A 21,874-nucleotide genomic window follows, 5' to 3' on the forward strand; every position below is an offset into this window, starting at 1 on the left:
TCGCGACAGACACGATAGCGACCCACGGCCCTGTGTCGCGTCGTGTCGCGCCGGTTTTTTAGCTACGGATGATAACGCGGCGTCGCAGGCTGATACCAGGGTGAAAGTAGACAGTTAGCTTCCGCTAAATTGTCCGTTTATTTCGCGGATTACCCGTAAATTTAATCCAGGAGGTAGACTAACGCAAACGTACACTAGTTTTACGATTATCCCCCCTCGATCTACGGGGCATCGATCGAACCGACTTGTCCGTTTGTCTGTTTGCCTCTCCGCGAAAATATCAACGGCAAGAGTTTACAAGGCAGTAAAACCGACGATCGAACGGCGTACGAAATATCGCGACATCAAGCGGGATATCGAGATTTATCGGATGAACGGTGATTCGTGGTTTCGTCGTTCGCCGAGCCAATTGAATTTCTCGTTTCGCCGACTAACCTTCCGGCATTGTTTTAGCGCCGCCCGGACCCCCTCGTGCTTCCTATAGCGGAAATTTCGTTTCGCGTTTAGATCGTAAAGTTGTTTCTTCTACCCTCACGGCCTCTAAGCGACGAACGGTAAAGTCGTTCGTTTTATTTCGTGCGATGTTTTTCTTGCGGAGTCGCTGGGCTTCGAGGAACCGTCTTATTGCACTCGAATCCGACGCAGCTGGGAATCGGGACGGCTCAGTGGCGTTCCTAAACGGCGCCGGGAATAAGACATTCGGAAGCGTCTCGAATTTACGATGGAAATTTTCAAATGGATCAGGCGTCTTCGACGGTACGGGGAAAACAGCACGGCGAACGGCACTCGCTATCTATAATGCGAGCATTCGATGGTATCGAGCGTGTCGAACGTATCGAGCGACGGCTCTCGATTGAATCTGCGCGGCTCGTATGGTCCAGACCACCAAGACGGAACCGATTTTCGGAGGAGAATCGCGCCGCCGTCGCCGCACTTGCCGTGATAAATCTCGATATCGTTTCCGATACCGTTCACCCTCGACCGGCAGCCGGTGATAAATTTTATCGCCCCCGGAATCGTCTGGCCCCTTTATATAAGGATATTCGGCACTCGCAACCGACAACGAGCACCATTGCTTTGTCCGTACAACGCCCGGGATATAAAATAAACCGTCAAGACTGTAATCTTCGCGCGTGACGTATTCCGACGCTTTCCGTCTTCCAACGATTAATACCCACTGGTTTTATGTAGAATCCACAACTCGATTTTACCCAGTTCTGGAACATCGAGTCGTCCGAATCGCGACCAGTCGATACAAGAAACTATTCGGAACCGGAGAAAAGCGATACGGATTCGTTAACCGCTCGGCGTCCTTTCGGTTCGAACGAAGCCAACGGAATAAAACGAACGAGCTTAGCGTAGATCGTGGGGCTCGATGTACGAAAACAAATGGAAACGTCAATGATGGAGAGGATCGTGGAAAGAGGGGAAACCCAATGGGGTAAACGGGAAATATTTGCGTAATCCTAAAAGGAATGAATCCAAAGTACAACGAATGGTCTGATCCCGGCGTGGGTCGCCACGGCGTTTCGTTTAATTCAATCGCTCGAATATCTCGTGGATGGTCGAAGGATCGGGGCGAACATTCGAATTCGACGACGGGCCATAGAGGAGGACTACACGGTTCGGTAATGTATCGGGTCCCGAACGGAACTCGACAGAGGTACTTTCGTTTTTTCGCTCCAGCTCGCGTTCATTCGTCGATTTCAGCGTACGCGGAACACGATCGAACGGAAGTCGGAGTCGATAAGACGCAGGAAGCGTCTTTTCGCGAGGCATGGAGAACTAATGGCGGCATCGTGGAAGCAGACAATGTCAAGGGAGAATCGGTCCGCTACTACCGGAAAAGTAAACGACGGGACGGATAACAGAAGGGAAGGAGCCCTTTCGCGCTGAGTTACGGGGACGTCGGAATCGTTTACGAGCCCGTAAAATTCGTTGTTCTTCATCGGACAGGCGTACCGTTTGACGTAGCCTTCCTGCAGTCCCGTTCCCCAGAAATTCCCCGCGAACACATGTGCTTTCTTCTCCCTCAGAATTGTTCGGTCGTCCGTTACGGTCACGGACAATAGTATTTCCGGAAACTGTAATTTTCGTGGCGAGTGCGATTCGCTTGGCGTTGATGCATCTTTGCACGAAGCACATTCATAGCGGAGCCGAAGAACCCGATAGGATCGAGAACACAGAATTCAACGACGAAATCTACCGACAGGTACTGGTTCCAAGTACAGAAAAATACGCACCGTACATCCCGAGGAAAGGTCTCGCGAGACGACAATACGTCGCGTCGCGGCGTCTCGCACGCGGACGCTCTCTCAAAGATGCCGATACGCCAACTTTCCGGAAAACTTGCTAACCAAAAAGATTGACAAAGCGACGAATCTGTTAAAACTCTCTCGGCGTAGAGTGGCACGGTGTTCCGGAACTGTTCGCGATCGTATTCAGATCGCAGGAAAATATTCTGGATAACCCCAGGGGATAGGCTATCCGACGACACGTTTCTAAAATCGAGTTGGCCCTGCAATACCGGTGCAACTTCAAAGATGTTTGTCTCGTCCCGTATCGTATCGTATTTCGACTATGTGAACACGCTACGTCGCCGTCCGTCGCGATACATTTTATTTTCGTAAAACGCGAGGGCGGTTCGGCACTATGGAGGAGCTAACGGGCGAGGGAAATTCAAGTCCGCTGGGTTCGGGTGCTTTGAAACGTCGCGTCGTCTGGAAAATGTCGAGCGAACTTACCCGAAAAATCGCGGTCGGTGACACGGTTTCGGGAACGAGCGAGTGGAAAAATTGAAAAGGTCACGGTGGCAACCTCGCGAAAAATAACTGCTTCATCTTTCGACCCATAAAAGGAATAATATCTCGACGTGAAAAACGATATCGCGAGAAAGAGTAAAGGGTTCCCATATGACGAATGTTCCAGTCTCTGTGGACACGAGCGGCTGCTGCGCCGTCAGCTAAGTATGTAATATCGCCACGGGTCGCTAGTAAAAATTCTCCGGAGAATCTCTGCGAAATCCACATCCACCGCAAGCACAATACGCCGCGCGAAGGACATCTTGCATCGACTCCACTGAGGGTTATACATCTTGCGTGTTCTAATTCCACCTGGTACCGAATGTAGGTATGTACCCTCGCGAGAAAATTCGACTTCCTTTAGGGGAGGGACTCCTACCACTTGGTAAATTTAATTCAAGTACTGAAATAAACGTTAAACCGAATATCAATGTGGCATAAAATTCAATAACTCCCAAAACTAAATGGTAGTGGGCTCTTTGCCTACCTCGCTTGTCCCCCAGCGGAAACCGAGTTTGCTCGTCAGTGTACATGCAACGAAAGGATCTTCGTTGTTCAGACGCATCGTTTCGGTTTGGTGACATCCGGGATATTAAAATCCTACAAACGCGTCTAACAAGATGGATTGGAAGAATCGTTCGGCCAAAGAACCTGGCGAAGAAACCTACAGAAATAGCTTGCCGCTACCATCAGTCTTGATTCGCGAACCACCTACGAAACAGTCCCTCATTTTCCTTCAGCGTACTCGTTACTTCATTTCTACCCCTGGTTTCATATCCTCCCGACGTTGTTCTTCCTCTTACATGCTCCCGTGAAGTTTCATTCTCCAATCCCGTACCACCGACGATGCGCCTACCTTTTCAACGAGACAGAACAGCCGTGTCGGGACGTCGAGGGATTACCATCCGTGCGCGGATCGAGAATTCATAGGCCCGTGTGTTTCTCCTTTTCTTCGCGTTCACCTACTGTTTTCTCTCCTTCGGCGAAGCCTTTTCCGACCTAGCCTCCTTTCGTGCGCCGCGGTCCGTAGGTAACTTTCAATAGCCGACTGTTTCGTCGCAACGTTTTACTCTTCCGTTTCAGAACCGGTATTCCCGTCGTTGCTCACTGTTCGCGGAATTTTCCCTAATTGCTTTGGGCCCCTTAATCGCGATCGTTTCGATCGCAGCTACTTTTCTGATACCGAGAACATTTCTCTTTTTATCCCCTGGGAGTAGCGTACTACGTCGACGGCTGCACACTCCGAAGGAAAAGAATCGAGCCCGAAGACGAGTTTCCTGATTGTTGAAAGTCCCGCGACTTGCCACGAACCGAGACTCGCTTAAGCGTTTCCCCTTGTCCTCGACCCCTCGCGCTTTCATCTTTCCCATCCGGAGTTTCCTGAAAGCTTTACCTTCGCCTCTGCTCCGCCCGTACCACGATTCAGGGAAAATCCGTGACCAGGCGGGGACTTCGCCCAAGTTCGTTCCGATCGGAAGGATCAACACTCTCGGTCAAAATCAGGAAACTCCATCGCGATAATTCACTTGGATTCAACGTTGGACGTACCTTAGGTACCAACCAGGGACGAGTCGTCGACGCCGTATCAATTTCCTACGTAGTACGCGGCGACTGGAAAGTATTTACATACCTAAAGTCTCGAAAAACATCCACTCTTATACCGCAAAAATTGATGACACGTCTCGTTGCAGATTGAACCTCGAGATCCTACGATTTTTCATTGAATACCCTTCGTAATCGATAGGTCCGCAACGACGCCTGTAGTAACAGGCGCTGACTCGTTCCACTTAGCAATAGGTTGGTGGTTCCGGAAGGAACAATTCCGATTCAATTTCGAAGCAGAGACTCGCGTTGATTAGGCAATCTCCCTTCAGAGAGGCGCTCGGAGTGGACCGGAACGTCTTTGAGGGAAGCGGAATGCGGAACGTGGGAACGTCACAGGAGAGAATGACGAGGACCTGTGATCGGAACACGTTCGAGACCCACCAACGGACAAGGATACGCTGCGGCCTTGCGCCGGTCGAACCAGGAATATCGAAAACGTCGGCGAATCGTACGCGTGACTCGAATAAGAGAAGACCTCCACAGCCAGCCAGAGATCCGATATCGACGAACAGAGTCACAAAACTAAAGATCTTTCTCGCGTGTTGTAATCAACGGGTTCCCTGGACTCAAAATTCCCGACTACCGTTGTCCAAATACAAACCGCTCAACCAGCAAAGACAGGTTATATTCCGTTTCCAATTTCCTTGCTTCGATACCGATCGAGATACCTCCAGGAACGTTTCGATACTCGACGCGCGGCCTCGATATAAGCCCCAAGAAATTGAAAATTATAGATTGTGTCGGGGAATTTACATTTCACCTGGTATTCGTGGAAAAGTCGCGAGCAAGAATGAAAAGAGGACGATTCGATAACGGAGGGAAATAATAATTCTTAGCTCTTTTGAACGTGGCAAACGTTCTATCGAAGACGACTGGCGGTGAAGGGGAACGTGCATTCCTCTCAACTAGCAAGTTGCGTAAGATAAGGAAAAAACGACCGCTCGGCAAAGACGAACGAGCTTTCTGGAGCAGAAAAATATGCCGGACGGACACCTTTCGTGCGTCACGAATCTTTCCATCGGCTTCTTTATCGTTGCTAGACCTCGGTATTTCGTTTCGAAAGGCCACCGGCGGTGGAATTCTCTTATGATTCATGACGCGTCGGCCGATCGATCGGCAATTTTTTACGCGTTATTTCAGGGCTTTCCGGTGAAGAATGTTTCCGAGTTTCGATTCCTTCTGTCAGGGGTACGACCGAACAAAGGCGGATCGGAACGATTCAGCCGGTAGTATACTCGACGCGATGGATTCCCTCCCGTTTTCGTTCGAACTGTTTCGCATTCGTATGTATATGTATGTATAGGCACCGCTTTAAGAACGTTTCGAACGAGAAAAATATCCAGAAGGATACAGAAGCACGTTCGATGAATGCCTGTTGGTTTGTTTCCGTTGTCATCGATATGACTCCCGAGCATTGTTCGAACGATCGATCCTCTGGTTTCCATGGAAAACAGGATGTTTTAAAATTCTTCCAGGCGTTCTACCGGCTAATGAACAACGTCCTGTTTTCGTAGCTACCCACCGGCGACTGCTGAACTTTCGCCGAAAAACGAACGAATGGAGCGGAGGAAAAAACGTGAACGGATAAAGGAAAACCATGGGAATGGTAAAGGAAACGATTCGACCTCACAAATTTTCAAGTAAACGGTCCACGTACGATTTCTTCTCGGTAGATAATCTACAGTTTTAACTAATGGAAATATTCTCTTCTCTTTTCTGATCATATAAACCGAACGATTAACACTGCCATGAAAACCCTCGGCTGCCTTGTTAGATTTTCCTCTGAATTCAAACACATCGACACCCTCAGAATATTATACTTCAGTTTTGTTCTTCCACACCTGGAATACGTATCAACCATCTGGTTCCCACGTCACGATACCCATAAAAAACGACTAGAGGCTGTACAGCACAAATTTCTTCGGTAGGCTGCCTATAAACACGGTCAACCGATGTCCACCACCAATCATGACTAAACTGATATTATGCGTTCATTAAATATTACTACCTTAGAGCATAGAAATATTGTCCTTGATTTAACCTATTTCCATAAAATACTCAACGGACAAATATACTGTCCGAATATACTTGAGAGTATATTCTCCAACATTCACACCGTTACTATATACCTCTAGATTTGATCATACCGATATCGTCACCAGATTATCAAACTTAGCTAATAAATTCTCTAACACCATAAATTTCTTTGGCGATGTAAACAACTTATAGAAACGATGGGGGCAACCCGTTTATAAATAAATAAATAAATATTCGACGCTAGCGGTAAGCGATAGATATATCAAAGATCAATATGTATTCGATGCTTGAAACTTGTCGGTTCGGTTCTTTCCGTTCGTCCACTGAAACTTTCGGCCGAGAGTTCACCTCGATTGGGCTCGACCACTCGTCCAACTTTCCACCGAGTTCGATTGGTCGATACATTATTGAGGTTCGATTCATGATTTCTTTAGGAGGCCGGCAAACAACATGCCCGCGAAAGTAATCTCCCTCGAACAAGAAACCACCTCCCGTTCGTTCGTCCGACCCATCCATTCCTCGTCCAAATGGCCGACAAGACAGAAAAAATCCCTCGTTCGGCTGTTCTGCTTTCGGAAAGTGCGTTTCCATTACCTATTCCGGAGCTATGTTCTGGATAAGAGTAAGTTACGCGAGCGATACATTTTTCGCCGCGCGATAAATTATTCGCGAGGCTGTCGGACTCGGGGGAAAAAGGCACGATTCACCGTGCACGAGGACAGTGTTGTTAAACCGCGGTAAATTTTGCCCGGGAACGAATTCCCATTTCTGACTCTCCCACTCGCCCACTCTCTCTCTACTTTCGAAAGTATCTTCCGACGTATAAAATAGAGTCTTACCGGGCATGCACCGATTCAATTTTGACGTCGAGCCACGTCGAGCCACGTCGAGAAGAGAGGTCTTTTCAATTTTCCGAAATAGACTATACTTGGAGGAAAGCTGCGCGAGATTTTTTGCGGGGAAAGCTATTTCCCGGACGATGGCTGGACGACGCAACGAGGGGAAAGGAACGGGGGACAGATCGGAGAACACGAGAACCTGAGGACGTGCAACGTGAAACACGAAACCAACCGGTCGCCGGATTACGTTCGGGTTACGTCTACCGGTCACCGTAAGGAGGGCTTCTTCAACTTCCCATCGAATCTGTTAACGAGGAAACAGGAGCAGCTCAGTTTCGCGATAAAATTTCGCAACGGTTGTCTCGCTCCACGCGCACTTCTTCGTCCGTGTTTCACGCCTAATTTTCTCCGCGCGTTTTTTGCGAATCTGTCCTCGCCAGTGGTGTTTTACGGCAAAGAGAGACAAGGCTCACTCGCCGTCGCTTTTCGGGATGAATATTTCAGTCTTACGAGGGGCCGCCGATGGAAGTTCGAGGTTCGAGCGTCGTTCTTCTCCGGCGGACAACCGGCAAGGTAATCGTGCTAACGGCAACTGTTTGAACCTCGGCTTACTCGGTCGAACCGCGTCCATTCCTTATTGCGTCGACCAAGTCTCAAAGTAATTGCAGATAAGAAGCTTAACTGGGGACTCGCTCGACGTCGAGTATCGACTCTGAGGCATTAGACGCCATTGAACCGCGCAAAAGAAGAAGAAAAAAGGGTGAACGCGGTGCCTGATGGCGAAGATCTGTTAACATCGAAGACAGCCACGGAACAGTCGTATCTTCGGAAGACATTATTGAAAGAAAAGACATTATTCCCCTTTAAGGGTTCAGCGCATCCGGTCTCTATATGGGACAGGGGAGAAATGCGCAATCTTTTATAAGAAGCTTAAACGCGATAGAACGCTGATTCCAGCCATTTCCCTCGGAAACAGGCTTTTAAGGTGCCTGCTGAGAATCACGAGGTGCGTAAACGGGCGTGAGTGTATCGTGTTCGGAAACTAGTGAAAAGTTTCGAGAGGTACCGACGAAGTAGGCGGTCTCGTTGGTCGAGAGCTAATAACGTTCCCGACGAATCAATAGATAAATTACCAGGTAGATATCGAAAACGATACGTCACGCGTATACGGCACGGCGGAATAGATGGACCGATAGACGGGGAACAGGACTGAATGGAAAGCGGATGAGATGGAATTAATTTCTCCGTAATCGGCGATTAGACGTCCCCAAAGCTTTCCGAAGGTATAGGATGGGCAGTACCCTGTCAAAATCTAAACTAAATCCTAATCGGATTAACGCTCACCGACTCGACGCCTCAGCAGCTTTCGTTTCCAAGTTTCGAACGAGGCCGACCTCCTCCGAGCGGTGAGTATGGCTTCTGCAGTTCCGCCAAAGAACCCGAGGGATTTCGCGACTCACGGTTTCAATATGCACCGCAAGAACGAACCCGCTCGATATTAACTTTCGAGAATAACTTCGCCTAGCGAGCGACAGCTACGTAAGAGGAGGGGTGTTTTCGATTCCTCGTGAAATATACCGACTGTCATTACGAACGAATATTTTCCTCTGAATAATGCGAAAAGTATCGTGCAACCGTCACGAGAGAGCGATTTAATGTCCGTCAGGGGACCAAGCTCTATCGGGAAACGTTTCGATTTGTATCGGAACCTAACGCGCGTGTGGCCGATGCCTTCTTCGTTGTTCCTTCCACATAAATAGGTTCTCTTAGTTTCTTTCACGCTCTTTTCATCGGCGTATGGGGCAGTTCGAGATTAACCTAAGGTACGGATCTTGTCCGGCATTCGTGCGCATCGTAGTGTGAAACGAATCATCTCGACGCGGCTCGCAAACCACATACCTATATCGTCTCTTCGATTACGTGCCGTTCACGAACTTGTCACCTTCCTATTTCGCATCGGTATAGGTTTCGAAATTTTGTAACTCGGTCGTCCACGTGACGAAAATCGGAAGGGATTAGTTCGTTTCGCAAAGTTTACGTATGATCGATCGCGAGTCTTCTCACAGCTGAATGATCGACTGGTTTAATTTTCCGATACTCTCGTTCGCGCGGTCAGTTAAAACTTAATTAAGGGAGATTTCTCGAATTCTTCGGCGACGAGACGGTCCCCGGCGAAACTGGCAAAGAATCGCAAGGGGAACGACTCGTCGACACTTAAAGCAGCGCGAGGGGACACAGTGGACTCGGCACGAGCTTCCTTTGTTCTCGTTCCACGTCTCGGCAGATTTTCGGTACGTCTTAAAGTTTCTCCAAGTACTCCTTGGAGCGGAATCGACAGTCGGCGCTTAACTCAGTTTAATAGTCGATCGATGAGTAAATTGGGTTAGGGGTTTCCTGAAAGGACTTTGGGCTTCTGCCCGGTTTCGAGGCACGAAGCAGCAGCGGGCGCGTTCACCTTAAAGACCGACCGCGATACCAGTTCGATTCTATTAGGAGACAAGAGCCAACGCGTCCTCTGGGCCTGTCTTGGACTTACGGCAAAGTATCGAGAAGCCTGCCAGGAGTTTCGGTGCTCGCGTCGAAATCCGATACACATGATTTTCGCGAGTTACGCTTCGACGGACGACGGCTTTGTTCTTTTCACGTTTAATCGGCCAATTATTTCTTCGCTGACTCCGCGCTTTTTACCGTGAAAATCAGGTGTCACGGCAGCAAAAGCGCCTTTTGAAATCGTAGACGAACGCTACACCGGCACTCGGGAAAAAAGGACGATCGGGGCAAAGACCTCTGTGCTACGCCATGTAATTCGCGTTGTTACGATCCTTTGGCATTGTTTCGTCTACGGCGTGGCACGGGCCCGGCGACGTACTCCGATTCCGCTATCGATCGTTGATTTGTCGGATCCTGAGTCGAGTTCGAGCCATATCGAAGTCACTCGGAAGTTGATCAACGTTCGTCGACGAATAAAGTTTCGGTGTAATTATCCGCCTGGTATCCGAGCAGACGATCGAACTAGTCGGTGGTCAGCGAATCCCCGTGCAAACTAATCGACCGCAAAATCGCGTGGCTCTCGAGACACAATTCACCGTGAATTCGAGCCTTCGATCAACGATCTTCCGTCAAACTGACCACCGTTCGTCCACTACGGTCCCGTCGTGCTTCTGATTTCCGGCAATTCATCCAAACATTGCAATTTCCAGAAACTCCGATGAGTTTCCAAGTAGTTTCGCGCGTAACTGGCCAAGTCCGTCGAGTTTTGGAGGAAATTGGGCGGCCTTACCGAGACTGTCTTTTTAAATTTCAATGGTTACGAGACAGAGTTTCGGAATCGCTTCCATTTTCTCCGAGTTTTCGAGCGGTGACGCGATCAAAGCTCGACCGAGTCCACATTCGGACGCGACTAAATTGCGACTAAATTGCGACGGGAAAGTTCGCGATAGCTTTTTCGACGGTAATGGGCACGAAATTGAAAGGAACAGGGATACGATACCGATTGGTGAACTTACCGATAACCGTGAAGTTGACCTTGAGATTTCTGGTCGGTGAGTTACGAAAATCGACTCTGCAACGATAGACTCCCTCGTCGGTTTCCCGCAGATCTCGAATCGTCAGCTGGGCGGGCGGGCTTGCTTTGAACGAGGCTCTGTCTCCCCAGAAATGCGAGGCGCTCCACAACTTCGCCTTGCCGAACTGTCGATTTCTCGCGTCGTAGCTGAAAGAAAACGGACAGAACGTAAACGGATCGATCATCCTACTTCAACTGCACGTTCCCTGGCGCCCGAACTGTTTCGAGGGACGGAGATTAATTTCGAGAGGAGCGAAAATCTGAAATGGACGAACGATGAGAGGATGATGCACCGTTCGAGCACACGCCCGCATAAAGCATACGTCGCGTACCTATTCTATATCGTTCGTGCCGTCCTTACGTAACCCGGTTCTCCAATTTTTCACTCAACTTTCGCAATTCGTCATAGTCGGAGGACCGTACGAAAGGAGCGGGAGGCGGGGTAGTTTGTTCGCTCTCCGAGTCTCGGAGCTTGAAACTCAATACAGACCGACGGAAGTGCACTCGACCGAGAGAGTCAGATAACCTTTTACTTCGGAGATCGGGCTCTCCGAGATGGCATTAGAAGATGTATCAGACTTGGGTCTCGAATGCCCCGAAGGAAGGATCCGTTCTCGTCGTCCCACCATCGATGACACGAACAACTTCATAACTACCTCCCGAACGGACAAACATTATACAGGTACTACCTACATATTCGAGGATTCCTCTGGACGACGATCCCGCTCGCTTTACATTTCAAACGGTTACGAATTTTCTTTCGCCTCTCGAGTTTCGCGTTTCGAGTTTTCGAGTATTAGCCTCGGAAGTGTCCAAGTTTCCGTGTCGGCCGGTCAATTATCAAGTGGAATAGCAAGCGAACGAGTTCGTAAGTCTAATCGAGCGACGAAGTTCAGGCGAGCTCCAGCGATAAGACGTCGCACGGTCGATCAACCAAAGGGTCCGGGGAACGTTTGCTCGACGAACCAAGTTTCGACGGTCGTGCGCAGTCTTATTCGTTCGTTGCAGTTTGTTGGCGGTCGTAAGACAAATTGGATTGGTTTTTAACGAGCCCGATGAGTCGTGAGAGTTTCACGAGTGGTACGAATCCGATCTCGACGGACCCATCGAGCCACACTGTGCCGTCCTCGCCTCTCCAAGGCAGCAATCGCCCTCCCCCCTCAGTCCTCGTTTACTTTCCGCGTCGGCTAATGTACGAGAAGTTAAAGAGGCATCGAGATCGCGCGACTTCTGGAAAAACTCTTAATTACCGTCACGTTTTTCATCGCGTAACCTCGTCGTCGGATAAAATCTGTACAAATGGTACTCGACGGGTGAACAAAAATAACAGATTACGCGCCTGCGCACAAGCGACATCGAACAATTCATCCTCGAACGCTAATCCGGCTGAATCGAAGCGAAGCTTACGCTCACGCTCGTGTTTTCTGATCCAATTTTCGGGGATCCCTCTAATGAAAAGCAGGCGTGTCGTTGCACGCCGGTCTCTTTCGTCGGGCGTAGGAAGAAGAGCGATAAAAAGCAACGGGAAAAGAAGACGTCCAGTCGTGTACAGAGGTACACGCGAGAGAACACGGATGATTGGAACGAAAAGAAGGATGAATCGACGCGAGTCGCGATTAGGACGAGGCGACAGGTAATTGGTTTCACCCTGGTTCTCTACCATGGACGTTTTCCGATCGCTACGCGTACCGATCTGCGGGAAAAACTCCGTAATGTCCGAGATAAATGCGATTTACGAGTCCTAAGGGAGAAACGATGGTCGTTCTGATCGTCCCGGGACTGGAGCTTGTCGACAGCGACTGGCAGACGAGCATTTAAAGGCCGGGGAATAACTGCGAGCAGGCGAAAAATGGGACGAATGGCCGACGATATCGGCTGGAAAAAGAAAAGAAAATAAAGAGGTAGGTAACTAGGGGAATGGGTAGCCGATGATAGAATAGCTGCGGTTGAAGGTGTCTCTGCTTGGGTGAGCGGTGGAAAAGTGCAGATGGAAGTGAATGGTCTCTAAACAAATTAAAATAATTGCCGCGACTCGTCGGAAGATCTCGTCGGTTACACGAGGTAGAAGAACGTTTCCCATGAATACGCTAGTGTCGGTAAAACGAGTGTTCCGCGGCGATGGTGGAAACCCGAAGAGGGACGCGCAGAGGGTCCAGGAGGCAGGGCCACGAAGGGAACCAACCACTCTCGGGACTCTTAAAAGGAGCTTAACTTCGCGCATAAAATTAAGGCATTGTAATTGCAGACGGCGTCGCCACTGCGGCAGCACATTTCTCTCTTTTCCTTCTGTCGTTTTGTCTTCCCAACCCCCGCCCCGCCTCCGTCACCGTTCAACATTTCCCCAGCCTGCCGCCGCCGCCACCAGCCGACCCACCCCCGTAACTCTTTTTCTTCGTTCCAGTCGACCGGAAAATATAATTCGCGCCAGTCAACTTTCGTTCATCGTGCCGGACGATAAAGTGATTATCAATTACGATTAGACGCGAGCCGAAAAGACTGTTTCGCGAGAACGGCGAACCATTTCGAACAAGAGGATCTCAGCAAACGAATGGAACCACGACGGTCGCTCAATTCAATTGCGATAAAATGATTTTCAACGAGTCCAGAGAACCGTTTACACGCTGCCTACGTTGAAAAGTAAAGCAACGAAAAAGTTTCTCGAGTTTTCGGTAATCGGAACGATACTTCAATTTCGTAATGGCGATGGCGAAAAGGAAACGGTATGCCGAAGGGCTATCGGCTCTTCAGAAAAATTGAATTAATCTCTTAATTAAAACGATTTCGGCACGGTTCTTAATTAACGCTCCCGGTCCACGAACTACAGCGAGGAACTTTTCCGCGCGAACGTAAAATCCTGGTCCGCATGGAAATCGGAAGAAGAGCAGAGCAGAGCAGAACAGCAGCAGCAGTAGCAACGGCAGCACTCTCATTGACTCGCGCTCTTGATTCGCGCGGGTTGCCGGTTACGGTTCAACGTCGATTTCCGTATCCGTCGGTTTCGATCGGTCGAAATCGTTGGTCCTCGATGCCGCGGCGCGGCATCAACCCCTATCGTTCCTAGCTGCCACTTTCCTCCGTTTCACCACCGCCTCCCCTCCCCTATCTACACACCCACCGCATCCACCTCTCTATTCAAATATCACCGTGAAACCGCGCCCTGGCATTCTTCAAAATGGGATTCATGCCGTCGCATAATAGGACAGAGATATCAATCCGATCGGTGAATATAATATCCGATTACACGGCCGTCGATGGCATCCACCGCGGTGACGTTCTCTTTGCCTCCGTCGGGGAACATTAAATATCTCCCGGCCGACTCCCCTTCGCACCCTCGGATGTATCCACATCGTGATGCGCGAACACCTGCTAGTGACAGATTCTCCTTTTTTCGCTCTCGTCGTAAAACCACTTTTCTCGTCGATAAACCAGGGTGTAACGACGGCACGTGAAACGCGGCCGGGACGATGTCGAATCAAGTTACGAACGGCTCGAAACGAATCGCAACGAAGAGATTACTTTTCGATCGCGCTGAAACGAACAAAGAGGAGTCTTCTGTTTTTTTTTTTTTTTTTTCAACGAAATTGTAATTCATACGATGACTGCTGTAAACGGTATTCCATCGACCGATCGGGGGATCTATTTGATCCACGATTCGCTGACGAGGAGGAGCGCTTTACGGAATGGAAGAATCCGAACAAAAGAATCGAATCTGTGGGACCGTGAACGCCGCGAGGGAGAGATAGAGAGGAGTGAGAGAGGGAGAGAGAGTGATCAGGGACGTGGAAGAAAGGGAGGGTGACAAAAGAGCGCGCCGCTCGGAAATGGGTGGTGGTGATTGGCGAAGTCCACAATGCGCTCGTTCCGCGGCAACCCCAGAAGACGGATGATCGTTCCGTATCGAGTATTTCTTCGTTCGCGGTTTTCATCTCTAAGCTCTTTCGATTTCAATGGGATCATTTTCATAGCCTCGTGATAGTTCATTCCTCATTCGATGGGTATTCTTCTTCGAGCGAGCTCCCGTGGAGCCACGGTTGATCGGAGCTTGAAATTTAATTTATTCGATTTACGGGGAATAAAAATTGGAAAAAAAGTTACAAGTTTCTACCGCGAACGAATTTTCAATTAAGATCGTTGATTTTTTGCTCGTGGAAACCGAAGGATTAGCCACGCGATCGAAGGGTATCTCGTTTGGTCGATAACGATGTCGGTGTTATATCGGGAACGTGGAAGAGATCCAGAGAAGATTCGGATTCGGATCCTTTGGAGATTACAGGGGTCGTGCCAGACAATCGGCGGGTGTATTTACGACACCGAGGAATGCGAATACCTACGCCTGACAGAATTATTATATTAAAGCGAACGATGCAGAGCGGAGATTCACCAAGCGCATTGTTCTCGTTTCTCGAAATTATCGAAGACCTGGTTGGCTTGCAAAGACCGCGTATTTTCACGAAACAGTTACTTACGCTTTTCACTGGACCGTCTTCGTGTTATTCGGAGAAGAAACGCTGCCGCGATTTGAAGGGTCGAAAGGGAACAGGAAATATCGTATATCGACGGGATTTCGCGGTTCGTTTCGTCGACGTTGGACGCGAGGCGCGAAAATCAGCTCGTCGAATACGCTCGATTTAGTGGGAAAAAGCCAGAGTTTGCCAGTGACGAGGGGGCGCCTGTATGTATATACGTATATGTATATGTATGTAGGTACGTACAGTACCGGAAGAAGAACTCGACGCATCGTCCCATCGACGAATTCGAATGTTCCCCGAAGAGGGGTAGAGTAAGCGAAGGCTGGCTTCGCGTATAAATGGATGACGAGAACAAAAGGAACGTCCTGGTGACATGCTCGACATTTTCATACAGTTCAGTTGCACGTTTACGTCGTATAAATACGAACTCGCGGCTATACACGACAATAAACTTCGTCGGACGGGAGTTCATGTCCGGGCAGCGATCCTCCGTGTTTGCGCGGATGCAAATAAAGCATGAGCAGATAAAAGGTTTCGCTGTCCGCGACGCGACGCAGTGTCGAGCCGTGTTTCGTTGCTCGTTTTTCCTCCGCCCTTCTTTTCTTTCCGACAAACACGACTAACGGCGATTGGTATTGCCATGTTAGTGCTTAATCCTATGATATACGTCGCGCCTCGTTCTCTGGCTCCATCTCGTAACTTTACTCAGCGCGCTATTGTCGAGTATCGTGCAACGGAAATAAACGCTGGTCCATACGTCGTCGTTGTAAGGTTACAGCTAACCGAAATCGTCAGCCAACTGATCTCTCGGAAGAGAACTCATTGTTACGCAGTCGCGACAACGAAGTTGCAAAAATTCCCGGATCACTCGGCACTCTGGGAATATCGTGCTCGAGTTTCGGGAAGGTGGGAAACCTCGGTGACGGATATCTCGCTGCGAGGCAGCGTCAATTTAACGAGTTATCGAGTAGAGAGGAGTTTCAACTCGACGATAGAATAAGGGGGCAGAGCGTGATGGAGAGAGATGAAGGGGAAACGAAGAGGACGATTCGCGGCAGAGTCGAGCGAAATATGGAAAGGAACTGGCGCGTCGTACGCTAATTAATTAACTGCTTGAAAGAAACGAGCCATCCGGTTAAAATACGAGTCGTAGAAAAGTTTGCGGATCATCGGAAAAACGCACCTGCGCGAATCCATATCACGAGCGAGAAATTAATTTGCACGTGACACCTGTCCCTGGATTTTTCGTTTTACCTGATTTTTTGGTAGAGCTTTTTCGCGGTGGAAGATGATTAGTCGAGACGGACAGAGAGCAGAAAATAAAATTCATAAATGGTTCGTCGTTTGGAAAAATGGGGGTCTGCTAGTTCGTATAGATCTAGTTCCAGTTTCCCAGGCAAGCTGAAACGCTATCGGAGACGAACCACGATGACTCGAGGGAAATCAAAACAAACCACACAGCTTTTAAAGATGACGGGGCGTACAAACAGAAGCGCCGCTCGAAGAAGAATGGAACCAGACGAAGGCTGCGTGACTGTTACCCGGGAAGGTTGTCTATTCGTACAAATTTCAGGCAATCTAATCTGCAACGACGAGCTGTGTTGATCGAACTCAAAATGGTCTTCCGTTCGTCGACACATATGCACGTTCGTTCAACGCTCGTTTTCCGCGATTAGAATCATTTGAACAGCCGTTGTCGTCGGTATTTACCACGGAAATCGAATCCGTAGTTAACGGTTTATTAGCGTGCCGTGAATTAGCAGCTGTCATCGTGCGCGCCAAAAGAGATGATTTATCGATATGGACATCAAACATACATCGGCGTCGTTTATCTGGCGCAGGAAATCTAGGTGCGCGCGGACGCGAGATAAAAGCGACCGCGGTATCGGTGCATGTAAATGTAAATGAGGTCGATGATCTGTGATCGGTCACCAGTTATCTATCGGTAGCTGGAACGTCAACGGCGACGGCGGTTCGGTGCAGCTAGCTACGTCAATCGGTAGTTATCGTACAATCTGCACTGCTTTCATAGAACTCGCCGACCAATCACGGTTGGCTTACACGAATAAGCCGGCTCGCGTCTGTGCGATTACGTTTCCATTACGTTTAGTCGATTGTCTTTGGATGGTCATTTTATGGTCTCAGGAAGCGTTATCCGTAATTGCGATTGTATTCGAAACGATTATTCGTAATAGCGCCTGAACATTCAAAGTGTATTTCCGAAAGAAACGGTTATAATGCATATTACAGAGATGGGAATCAAAGATAATCCGTGCTTTGTGTCGCCGGACACAGTATAGCGGTATGCGAGCGAGCATTTTCTGGCCGCAGTAGCATAGGAACGTATCTGGTCAGCCCGCGGCGAGCCGGCTGCGAGGCTGATGCTCGCGGTCGCCACCTTCTGCGCGACAGTAGTATTTCCACGGACGTAGTCAGACAGCGCCGGTCGATCCTGTGCTCGGTGTTCAGCAATTTTTACTCGAGAAAAATGGGCCGGTCGAACAAAGAAACGAAAAGCCCCGGAGACACGATCGGTGCTTTTAGTTAAACGGTGTCCAACTACCGCGATAACGGTTAATCGCGAAACGAGCGACGCGTAACAATAGCCCGTAATAACGGATGGAACGGTTTGCCGGTAGGTCCGTACCGTTCCGCGCACGAGAAGTCCGTTACCCTGTTGTGTAACAGCGCGGACAATGGAGCGATAATTCCTGGTGGTGAAACGCAGCTTCGGGCCGGCAAGGCGCGTGTACAACGTTCTACACGTAAGTCGAGAGCACAATGCCGACCCGAAAACGGGTCAATTAATTTCCCGATCGAAAATGTGCGACGGACGCGGGCAACATTTAATCGAGCGTCACCTTTCACGACAGACGCCATCTTTGTGAACGAAAGCACGCGGTTCGTGGCAACCGGTGAGTAGCGTACTCTCTTAGTATTAAACGAAACTACTCGCATTATCTTGGTTCACGGATCGTTTCGCTGTTGAAACAATTCACCGACCTCGAAGTCACGCGCACTCACGAACACCATCGAAAGAGTAACCGAACTTTGGAGGGAAATGTATGCCGCCGCTGCCACCTCGTCGGTGGGAAACGCTGGTCCCGTGGAGTTTTGACGTCAAGGAATAAGGGGAATCGAGAGAAGCGTGGCGTGGCGCGAGTGAGGTTGAACGGTGTGGGCACGATGCTCGGCGGGTTAGCGGCTGACGTCAGCGCGATTGGTGTTTCCGTCGGCCGGAAGTAGTCGGAAACGGTTCGCAGGTGCGCGTCGGTACTCGGCAAGTTTACCGCACAATCCAGCGATTCATCGTGAGAAGCAATTAAAGTTTGTATGCGAGTTTGATGATCTTTGCTTCGTTCAGAGCTGTCTCGGGTGTTGTGCATGTGTACGGCCGATTTTACTCCGGCGACGGTGTGTCCGATACGGCCTCTAATTGCGCGTTAAGTTCCGAATCGACGAGGCGTCGAGTCGAACGAATTCGTTTCACTTTGGCGACGCGTCGTCGTGCCGTTTGAAAAACGGGGCATTGAAAGGAACGTTCGGTGAAGGCGTGACGAGCGACGGATGGTCGCGCGATCGACAGGAATTGGTTGTACGAGCGAGTTAACCGAGCGTCGAGTTTCGTCTCACACGCCGCTGAGAAGGTTCAATCGGATTAGAACCGCCGTAGGTAAGGTGCTCTTCGAGAAGCCGTGGTCAGCAGAAAGTTTCGCGTAGCGCGATGAAAGAAGAAAGAAAAAATAAAAGAACCGACCGGAGAAGCGGAAAGGGGCGGAAGACACGGTGCAGGTTGGCACAAAAGAGGTGGAGCAGATCGGCGGCAGGCAAGTAAACGCGAAATGCTGGTGAAAACGAGGAAGATGCCATCGCGTTGCTCGAACGATCGTCGAGGTGGAAACGGCTGGGCATAGAAAGGAAGAGAGACGAAATGGTCGGTAGGGGGGGGGGGGAAGGAGGGGAGGGGAAAGCTTTGGGTCGACGAAGGGAAGGATGGAAGGCGGCTTAATAGCGACGACGGCGCGGCGTAATATCACGTCGCGCGCATTTAAGGGGTTAAGGGTTACGCCCGGCGATGCGTTTGTATTCGTGTCAACGATCCGGCACGGTTCAGCGGAAATGCCAAGTGGCGCACTCTCGTTAGCCGATGCGTCTGACGGCGAGTGCGCGATTATACTGGCTATGACGTTTGATCTTCGGCCAAGGGATCCTCGAGTACTTTGATCCCTAAGCGCGCGCCGCTCCATTTTCGCGATTCGTCGACGCATCGTACGCTGCCCACTTTTTAAACGTGCACGCTAAACAAGAAAATCGTATCACCCTCTTTTTCACTCGTGTCACGGTTAGGCCAACGTCTTTTACGCCAGACTTCTTTGCACAGCACGGCGAACTTCTTCGGTCGCGCGGTTTCTTCTCCGCTCTGAAAGACTGCCGAGCAATTAACTCTTCGCAGATTGTCGCAGTATATTTTGCACGGTGGAAGTATTGTACAACGTGCCTCGGAGAGAAGACTATTACATTCCTGAATGCGCAAGCAGTTTCTTTTTAATCCTGGCACGCGTTTAATAAGCGCGGTGTTGTCCGTTACGTGGAAAGGCAGGGTGGTTAACGCTCTTGCCCGGAATAACTCGCCTCTCTCTGTGTGTGTGTGTGTGCTTCTAAAATCTTGCGAATTTCTTATGCAAACGTATCGCGAGTACGCTTTCCCCGTTATTGCTACTTTTGGCAGAACTATAGAAACGCGTTTGAAGAGACACCACGCGACTTGCCTTTTCCGGTGGTTTTTCGAATAACCACACGTACCAACTGAAATTTCGCAAGTGGAGGAAGCAACGATTCTAAACCCCGCATCTTTACGTTCTAACGCATTATAATTAAGCCTCTCGACCGAATTTGCATTTCATTAGCAACGTTCATTTACTGTACGACGATGAAGCACATTAATTAAAGGACGACCGTGATGTGAACGCATATTGTACCGGCGAAGCTATTTGTTATCCCGATCGTAACCATGTATTCTGTATAACTTCATTTATGCATGTATACACAGCTGTACCAATGCATGGCTAATAAGAGGATTGATCGTCGGCCATCTTGAAGCTCGTGCTTTCCACTCGAGAAAGTGAGTCGTGCAACGCTATTACCTCCTTCAGCATCGAAAAGATGTACGTACCATCGATCGTTCGTTTCCCGTGTACCAAACAAAACCCGGAACAAAACGATCAAACACTCGATCATTCCCGAGTAAATGAACGATATTCCGCGACATTCGCGCGTGCATTGTAATCACACCGACGAGACGCGTGAATTCGCGACATGTCTCGAAGGGTACGAAATCATACGAATTTTAGCACGAATCCCTGGACGAAATTTATTCCGCCTCGTGCTTCTCTTTTCCGTCGTTGGCATCCTGTTCGTAGAGATTAAATATTAATATTGAATTCTGCTGCTGCGGCGGAGCAGCCCGAATAATATCATTGGCGCCTTCGGAGGAAGACATTTCGAAAGTTTTTATTGCTCGTGCGAGCGCCGGTGAGGCACGAACGGACCGGTTCCACGGCTCGCGAGGAGAATAAAACAGAGTTCCTTTTATGCATTTTTCTTCTCGTGAAATAAGACTTTTTTTTTACGAGGCACCATGGTGCCCGTTCGGAAACGTTGGGCGCCCATACTACACTTGCAACCGTGATTTCATCGCCGCCGCTACGTCGTCGCGTTAACTCTCGATGTTCGTATATTCCACGTGGAATTGACGCTCCAGCGACTTTCAGGATTAATCCTAGCCAGGAGCTAAGGCTACAGACCGACGAGAAACAAGAGAAAGGTGTACCACCGCGACGAACACGGTCACGAAGGGAAACGAGAAGACGATACATACTTCAGAATTCGCTTCTGATCCTGGTTTCAAGGGATTTACCGTAAACGTGATATTTACGGGGATCGAAACTGCCGTCTGCGAAATCCTTGCAGAAAGAATATCCCGTGGAGACGATTCGCGACTCAACGAAACCTCGGGTTCTTCTCTACACCTTGATCTTGTTGCAACTTCCTGTCCGTCTAGGCGTCAGAATTCCCCGGTTAAATGCGGTTCTTGTTCGACAAACGGAAACGAAACGCGAAGTTTCTTCTACTCTGAACAATTCACGGATACTCCGCGTTTTTGCGAGAACGATGGGGGGGACAAACGCAAACGGCGATGGTGATAGTAACGGTGATGGTGACGGTGACAGTTATGCCAGAGCTGTTGGAAATGTTGGGTAGAAAGAACCCCGGTGATACAAAAGGTATCCCTCGTAAATAACAATGATGGCTTACCTGTAGAGTGGCTCGCCGCTGTCCTCTTTGAACCAGAGCACCATAGAGACAGCGTCGTTCGGCTCGCGGGGTTGTATATTACAGGGCAAGGTTGCCTTCTGCCCTGCCACCCCCTGTATCGATTCCATCGGTACTGCAACACATTGACAGCGCGTTAAAAAGTTTTTCGCCGCGTGTTTGAGCACACGACAAACCAAACGAGAAATTATTACCGGACCAGGAATTACGCGATACTTTCGGAAA

General features: G+C 49.4%; 1 protein-coding gene across 1 annotated transcript in view; it reads right to left on the reverse strand.

The window, feature by feature from the left end:
- Nucleotides 1-21,874, reverse strand: part of LOC107194892 (hemicentin-1-like) — a 98,666-nt gene that overhangs the window by 63,724 nt on the left and 13,068 nt on the right. The window contains exons 2-3 of the mRNA XM_015584605.1: nt 21,632-21,764; nt 10,789-10,994 (exon numbers count right to left, since the gene is read on the reverse strand). Coding sequence (XP_015440091.1) covers nt 10,789-10,994; nt 21,632-21,764 — 339 coding nt within the window. The remainder of the gene's footprint in view (nt 1-10,788; nt 10,995-21,631; nt 21,765-21,874) is intronic.

The sequence above is a fragment of the Dufourea novaeangliae genome, unplaced genomic scaffold (assembly GCF_001272555.1).
Source record: "Dufourea novaeangliae isolate 0120121106 unplaced genomic scaffold, ASM127255v1 scaffold8, whole genome shotgun sequence".
NCBI classification, from domain to species: domain Eukaryota; kingdom Metazoa; phylum Arthropoda; class Insecta; order Hymenoptera; family Halictidae; genus Dufourea; species Dufourea novaeangliae.